The sequence below is a fragment of the Helianthus annuus genome, chromosome 7, assembly GCF_002127325.2.
Source record: "Helianthus annuus cultivar XRQ/B chromosome 7, HanXRQr2.0-SUNRISE, whole genome shotgun sequence".
In the NCBI taxonomy this organism is placed as follows: Eukaryota; Viridiplantae; Streptophyta; class Magnoliopsida; order Asterales; family Asteraceae; genus Helianthus; species Helianthus annuus.
In genome coordinates, this window is record NC_035439.2 from 115,076,197 (window position 1) to 115,084,849 (window position 8,653).

Consider the following 8,653-nt stretch of genomic DNA (forward strand, 5'->3'; position numbering starts at 1 on the left):
GATTATTTGTATTTGATCTTTTGCCTATATCTCTAATGCTTTATTCATATCATCCTCAGCCTCCTTACCAAATATTTCCCTCAAACTGATTTATGCAACTTTTTCGAAAGGAGGAGAATTATTTGAATCCAAGCTTAAATCCCATGCATTGAATAGCAATGACCACAATTATATAGTTTAGCACTCAAACATTAGTGACAGATACAGAAATTTTCATTACAAAGCAAAAAATAGGTCAGATTAAAAGTACTCTAGTTAGAAACACCTAAAAATACGATAAAATAACATTAAATTAAATATAAGAGAAAAATGCAATTTGCGTCTCTGTGGTATGTCCCAAATATCAACCTGGGCCCCTAAATTAAATTTTTGGTTTTTTGAGCCCCTGACCTTATGAATTCATAACACTTTGAGTCCCTGCCGTCAGTTTGACTGTTTGAGGCAGGGGTAAGACCGTCTTTTGACATATAGTAATAAAACTTTGCGTCCCTATGGTATGAGTGAAATATCAACCTGAGCCCCTAAATTCATTTTTTGCTTTTTTCTTAAGAAATCTAATAATTCAAATTAAATTAACTCTTTTATTTTAAAAAAAAATGCAATCTCATAATTAACTCTTTTTAAATAAATACAATATAATAATTAAATGTATACTATATATATCAAATTATTAAAGCCTAAATTCTCTTTTATTTTTAAATAAATGCAATCTATTAAATGCAATATAATAACTAAATGTATACTATATATAATAAATGTAAAGTTTTAATACATACAATACAGAGACAAAACGTCATACCAACTTCGTAGACTTGACGGAACTTACAGACTCGATAACAAAAGACCGTAACATACAATACAGAGACAAAACGTCAAAGATCCACAAGCAATTGTGGATCTTTACTGACGGGTGCACTTCGGAATGTAGCAGATATGAATGAATATAACCCAAGTGGTAGATATGAAATTCCAGAGCTTGCTCATTACATATCTGCCACTGGGTTGTATTCGTTCATATCAATCACTTCCTTATGTGCACGACACCATCTTCTAGGAGGTTGTCAAGTGTTCTCGCCTTCGTAGTTGGTGTTTTGCGTATCTTTACGTCCGCAGCCATTCTGTACAACAAAACACATTCAAATGCGGAACACATTCAATCCGAAACTGATCCGATACAACAAAACACATGCAAACCAGAATCAAAACCAAAACACATTCAAATGAGGAACACATTCAATCCGAAACTGATCCGATACAAAAAACACATGCAAACCAGAATCAAAACCAAAACACATTCAAATGAGGAGCACATTCAATCCGAAACTGATCCGATACAAGAAAACACATTCAAACCAGAATCAAAACCAAAACACATTCAAACCCACATTCAAACCTCTGTTTTGATACCCTAACACATTCAAACCAAAAATCAAAACCAAAACACATCAAACCCACATTCAAACCCACAAGAATCAAAACCAAAACACATTCAAACCCTCTCTGTTTTGATACCCTAAACCCTAAACCCACAAGAATCAAAACCAAAACACATTCAAACCCACATTCAAACCCTTTGTTTTGATACCCTAAACCCTAAACCCACAAGAATCAAAACCAAAACACATTCAAACCCACATTCAAACCCTCTGTTTTGATACCCTAAACCCTAAACCCACAAGAATCAAAACCTCTGTTGATACATCAAACCCAAAATCAACCCTCTGTTTTTTCAAAATAAACCGCAAATCATCAAATGGAACCCAAAATCATCGAATGGAACCCAAAATCAAACCCAAAATCAACCCTCTGTTTTATTCAAAATCAACCAAAAATCATCGAATGGAACCCAAAATCAAACCCAGAATCAACCCTCTTTTTTTCACAATATAAACACATTCAAATCATCGAATCCAACCAAAAATCAATATGAGGATGAAGATGAACCTGATCTGTTCGATGATGAAGATGTTCGATGAAGATGATCTGTTGAAGATGATGATGATGATCGATGAAGATGATGAAGAGATCTGTTGAAGATGATGATGATATTCTTGAGAGTTGGGAGAGCTCGCTATTTGATGATGTGATGATAATGAAACTGGTGATGATAATGAAACTGGTTATGAATTTATTAAGCTCGCTATTTAAGGGTTGGGGGTATTATGGACTTTTCACAACTGTCAAACGGTAAAACTGACGGAACACTGACGGCAGGGACTCATACTATTATGAATTTATAAAGTCAGGGACTCAAAAAACCAAAAATTTAATTTAGGGGCTCATGTTGATGTTTGGGACATATCACAGGGACGCAAATTGCATTTTTCTCTAAATATAACTTAAAAAGCATAGTTCAATAAATATAATAGAAAAACGTTACATATATAGTGAGAGGATTAGGTTCAAAGTGAACAAAATCCCAAGCGTGAACTGCGTGAACTGATCTGGGCCCTTGATTTTTATGATCTTTAGATTAAAATGAGGGGCATGATAGTAAATATGTGGTTAATTGTTTTCATTTAATTAAAGGAAAAAGGGTATAACTGTAATTTACATGTTAAATTATTCCATAAATCACGTTCAATCTCATAAATCAATATTCTTGAAGATCCAATTTTCTCTCTCACCTTCCAAGGATCGTTTCAAAGAACCCTGCTATCTCCCTCGATCTCTTCTCCGACAACCACAGCCACCGTGGTCTATATCTGAAAACCCTCCCCTGCTTCCTCTTACTTTCTGCAAATTGTTTACATTGATGACGATAGGTGACGATAGGGATGGTGCGGGCAGTGATGACGGCGGCGACAATAGTGGTGGCCGTCGGAGATGTTGACCGATGAAAGCAACGTTGTGCTCGGACTCACGCCAGTGGGTTGTTTACATTGATGACGATGGGTGACGATAGGGATGGTGCGGGCAGTGATGACGGCGGCGGCAATAGTGGTGGCCGTCGGAGACGTTGACCGATGACAGTAACGCTGGGCTCGGACTCACGTCAGTGGGTTTCGGGTACAGATTCAAGGATTCGGTTTCGCGACAGGAGGATGGGTTTTAGTGGCACAGCTTCGATTCGGATTCCGATTTGTTTGGTTTGTTTCGGCTTGTGCGGTTCAGTCTCTATTTAGTTCAGATCTAGGGTTTCATATCTCAAAACTATGTGTTTCGTTTACTCGATTTGAATTTCAGTATGATTAATGTTGAGATTGTGGTTTTTTTTTTGTAGGGTTTGCGAGTGGAAATGGTGACGCCACTTGAGGGGTTTCTGACTGATGAACAGAGGGAGGTGTTGAAAACGGTAACTGGGAGCTGGTAGGTTTTGTCGTCGTCATCCAAGTCACCGTTGTGGTTGATTTCTGAACATGAAATTCAGGTACTAGAAGCATGTTGGCTACACCATATTCTGATTTTGCTCTGCTTCAAGGCGATGTACACATGTGTATTTCTGATTTTGCTTGTTTTTAAGTCGCTGTACACATGTGTATTCTGATTTTTGCTCTGGTTTTAAGGCGCTGTACACATGTGTATTCTGATTTTGCTCTGTTTTTAAGGCGCTGTACACATGTGTATTTCTGGTTTTGCTATGTTTTTAATGCGATGTACACATGTGTATAGCGTCTGTTTTTGTGATATCTCATATTTGTTTTGTGTATTGAATGTGTGAAGTTGTTGATGTACACTTGTGACTTATGCAAAGTACTAATTGCTGAGTTTTTGTGTTATTATAGGAGACGTCGTAAACGAGGAAAGTGGAGATGGAAGGTCGATAAGGATGATTCACGTATGAGGTCGATAAAGATGATTCACGTATGTTTATTTGCTTGGTCGATAAGGATGATTCAGCATACAACGCGGTGAATAGTTGTAAAAGACCATGTCTTTTTTATTTTTCCGATTATGTTGCGTTTATTGTTTTCACGAAAATGAAACTTGTAATTGTATGTTTTTTTTTGGTTTGGCAAACATTATGGAAATTGTTATTTTTGCTTAATATAAAAGAGTTGTACAGATTTTGTTTATATGTATGTATTATGTAGCTACTTACACATATGTACCATGCTGAGTACACATGTGTACTGTTCAATTCATATCCAGGTACACATGTGTATACCGTTGAAATATGAAGGTTACGCGGATCTTAAAAATCATAATCCGAATTCAGGTGGTAAAATCTGAAAATAAAAATGAAATAAAAGATATTGTGGATAATGATTTTAAAATAGGAATGATGTAACTTAATTCAATTACTAAAATAATGATTTAAATCTAATTTTTATATAATTACAATCATACCCTTAACAACTAAAAAGGAAATCAATAGTCCAGATTAGTTCACGCAGTTCACGCATGAGATTAAGTTCACGCTAGAACCCTACCCTATAGTGAGAACCATATTTTTCTGATTAATATTCAAATTGGTAACTATAAAGAAATCTTATTTCATTACGGGGCAAAAAATGGACTACATTAAAACAACCTTGCCTAAGCTTTTCACGCCAAGTGTCATATGACCAAGTCCACACTCACCATAACCCCTGCCAACTCAGCCGCTATGGCGCCCCCCCCCCCCACCCCCACCGAGCGGATTACGATGGGGCGCTATAGGCCCGGCTTCACCATGGTAACGAGCGCCATTGACATGATCGAGTGGGGCCCATCTGATTTCATCCAATCAATTCTTTTTTTTTTTTTATTTTGTTTAATATGGTGCTTTATCCCACATCCTGCAAGTTAAAGGAGGGCGTTATAAAGTCCCCTGGCTGACGTGGATCCTAGGTGGCGCTGATGTGTCCTGGTAAAGTCTTTAGGGGCTCCATCCCACACCCTCCAGCCTAACAGAGACCCACTAACACAATTATATAAAAAGCTATGATATTATACTAGGATTAATATTATCTAACAGTTTTTATAATTATGTCTCCCTTCTAATTTATGCAAGTTAGTCTCATAATGTCGGTAATGTATATAATATATTTATTTTGTTTGTAGGTTCTAATTTAAATTAATTATGTTGTTAGTTAAATATTATCATTAAATTATGCATCTTAAATATTTAGGTGAAAGAAATAATATCGCAAGAAACAAGAATTCTGTGGGATATGGCGAGTGAGGGTGGCCACACCAATGACGCAACCGCTCGACGCCGAAGAATCGCTGAGAAGGGATCTGACCGTTTGGCTCTGATCACCGCTGGGCGGACCTCGAACCCTCCTACCTCTTCTAATGCTTCTCTTACCGGTATGTTTCTTGTAATCCGTCTGTATATAGATCTGTTTTCGGTTCTTTCCTAATCGGAAACTATAATAGAATTCTTATGACGTCGCGTAAAATTTCAATTATGGTTGATGTGGTCATGTTTTTTATTTGTTTTGGATAATCTTCGAACCTTTTAGTTTTTGTTGCATTGGATCAGACAGGATATTGTATGCAATATGTATTGAGAACTTGTATTTATATATATATATATATAGAGGGGCATTAGAATATGTTGAGAACTTGTATTTGTAGGTAGTCGTACATGTGTATAGATATAGATATATCATGTAGTTGTTACACTTCTCAATATACTATTGGTTTTGGTGTCCCTCTATGTACATACACATATAGACATTGTGTATGTGCATGTGTTTTGGAAGTTGGAACCCTAATCAGAACCAAGGAATATATATAATAAAAGCAGCATGGCTTGTTATTTAAAATGATTAATCATTTTTTTCAGAGAAGATGTAACCACACTTCTTAAAAAGTAGTGTTATTAAGTGAGTCTCAACAGGTACAATCAAACATGCTTAAAACCATATTACCTGTAATTAGATGTTAATTATTCTAGATCTTGTTTCGGATTGACATCAAAGGTTGATTTATGTTTTGTATTTAAGATTTTTGTAGTATACATAGAAAGACATATAAGGCTGGAGGGTGTGGCTAGGGGCTTTATCACGCCACCTCACCGCAACGTCACAAAAGGACTTTAAAGCCCCCTCATTTAACTTGTAGGGTGTGGAGGGTGTGGCTAGGGGCTTTATAGCGCCCCCCCTTTAAAGCCAATCAACTTCGATGGAGCCCCCCTTTCTTCCGTTACCATCTAGGCGAAACCACCATGGCGCCCCCCCCCCCTCCCCCTCCCCCTTAAAGATGACGGTATGGGTGGTGGAGCCCCACTGGCGCCATTGAAGGTAAGGTGGCAGGGGTGGGGCCTCCACACCCTCCAGCCTAACCAAAAAATGTGTTGTGGATTTTGCTGATAAGAATGCTAAAACCATTCTTTTCAGACCTGGATTGGACCGGTCGGTCGGACTAGGAACTGGGACCTTGACCGGTCTGGTTCAGGCTATCGGACCGGAAGGATGAGAACCGGGAAGTCGGACCGTGATTTTAAGGGGTCGAACCGGATTTTGGTTAAAAATTCAATTTTTACCTTATTTATTTTTATATTATTTAGCATGTCATCTGGTTCTCACATCCGCTTGGACCGGTCTGACCAGTAGACCAGGAAGGAGACCTGTTCGACGTCCTGTTTGATCTGAAAACATTGCCTAAAACATTTACCACTAAACATATGTTATGACTTCAAAACATTTAAATGTATAGAATAAAATTAACTAGTCTTACGAATTACATATTAGATGAGATCATTGGCACCTTAAGAGAATCCACATACATGTTCTTGTTACCGGTTAACTGACGTGCCACTGCATTTGGAGTGTTTCTTTTCCTATAGTAGGATGGTATTTGGTCCGTTAATAGTGAGTTTAAATTACCATTTTGATTATGCTCCAAGTTGTTCATTTCAAATTCTAAAGGTTCCTTATATCCATGAGGGCCCTTAGAGCCACGCGGATCTAGCTTATAATTAGAGGTAGTGCGGGCTACCCCTCAACTTTGTTGATCAAGTACAATATTAGTGAAAAAAAAGTCTTCTAGGTTTTGTGTATCGTGTATACCCCTGAACAAATATTAGGATATCTCTAGATCAAAAAAAACTCTTAGGATACCCCGGAAACTGTTTTCTACATCCGGCACTACTTAGAAACCCCCCCCCCCCCCCCCCCCCCAATTTCTTTAGTGATTAACTTCGTTTAATTTTTAGATTTTGATAAGGAGAAAACATAATCAGTATAATGTACTTGTAAGGTTTCCTTTTCAATCAAACTCACTCATATACAAAAAATGTGTATCATCGTATTCTCACGTATTAGGTTCCTAAGCTAAAAACAATGTTGTTATTATTATTTTGCAAAAGAGACCTGATTGTAGAACCCGCTTTAAGCCCAAAAAAGTTTGCGCCCGAAAGCCTCTTAATAATTACATTACATTGTACTACTATTAAACGTTTGAGATGCCTTATAGTCTTATACCAATTTAAAGAAACTATTTATATACATTGCAGATGAAAACTTATCTGAAATTGGAGGAAGCAAGGTTCAACCGGTTTCGCGCAAACCCGAATCAACTAAAATGGAAGCTCCTAGTGAGAACCGATCATCTCCCCCAAAATCAAAACATGATACAAGTTCAAAAATGAAAATCTATCTGTACAAAACTGTGAGCCCGAGTCAGTTACAACCCGCCATTTTAGCCTCACAGGATACGCGTCGCAAGTGTTCCTTTTTTGTTGGGATCGTGGCAGTGCTATCATATCTCGGGTTCCCTATTCTAGGAAGCTACGTTATAAGAAGCATCCTATTATCCAGGCCACTTGTTCTACTATTATTCATCAATGTCAGCATTACTGTTGGACCTCTTCTTTTGGATGCTATGATGTTGATCCAGCAAGAGCTAAACAACCCAAGCGAGGAGGCGGATTTGCCAGATAATATGGGTTCGCCGTTCGAGTGGGGTATGCTGTTCAAAGCCGGTTTAAGTGCTTTGTTCATGGATTCGTGCATCTATTCTGTTGTCGTCATTTGTGCCACGTCCTTCTTCCAGAAATTCGGGTTGTAGGATATCATTTCTCTACCCGGTTTCCTACATTATTGTCTATTGCATTGGTTAATTTACTAATTTTGTTACGTTTTCATGAAAAAAACTTGAGCTTGTCAATTTTGCATTAGTGACTGTAAGTAGTGACTGTAAGCACTTATATATTCGGCTTTTGTTTTATGTTTTATGTATTGTGTATATGTTTTATGTTTCATGTTTGTAAAATGTACAAACCAGCCACCTTTTTATTATGTAAAGGTTTAACCCACAAACTAATTTTGATTAATAAAAATAACAATAGCCATATACAAAAAAAATGCTGGCTTAATGTTCTAAGTAATAACTTTAACCTAATTAACTAAGTGGCATGGGTTACGATGGAATTCGATTCTAGTTGATGTCAGTTTGTGTTTTGGTATGATAGTAGCACTCAACATAGTATCTGAAAGAGAAAATCATAAAAATAAGTAATGATACTTGATACTGGTACCGATGTATGTATCAATTCGATTAGTCGCAATACCAGAAATCGTTATGGCCAACTGGTTTCGTTTTAATGAGAAAAAGAATATGGTATAGATGGCCTTCAAGCTCTATGAAGCTGTATTTCTAAAACTAAAGGATTAGCACTTAGTAAAGTACTAAAAAGAATATTGTATAGTTTTTAAACAACCCAAAATAGAAAGTCAAGTATTTTATGAGACAGGAAATGCTATTGTTTTACTTTTTATAT

The 8,653-nt window shown here is 37.0% G+C and overlaps 1 protein-coding gene across 1 annotated transcript; it reads left to right on the forward strand.

The window, feature by feature from the left end:
• Nucleotides 1–5,066: 5,066 nt before the first annotated feature.
• LOC110907149 lies at nucleotides 5,067–8,131 on the forward strand. Its single transcript, XM_022152174.2, has 2 exons — nucleotides 5,067–5,235; nucleotides 7,388–8,131. The coding sequence occupies exons 1-2, from the start codon at nucleotides 5,097–5,099 to the stop codon at nucleotides 7,939–7,941; spliced, it is 693 nt and encodes a 230-aa protein (XP_022007866.1). The 5' UTR covers nucleotides 5,067–5,096; the 3' UTR covers nucleotides 7,942–8,131.
• The last annotated feature ends 522 nt before the right edge of the window (nucleotides 8,132–8,653 follow it).

What these genes read in the sequence shown, in the direction of transcription:
- LOC110907149 (XM_022152174.2), top strand. Translation starts at nt 5,097, where the DNA reads ATGGCGAGTGAGGGTGGCCACACCAATGACGCAACCGCTCGACGCCGA. An exon ending in TTCTAATGCTTCTCTTACCG is followed by an intron (nt 5,236 to 7,387) that starts GTATGTTTCTTG and finishes TATACATTGCAG; the next exon opens with ATGAAAACTTATCTGAAATT.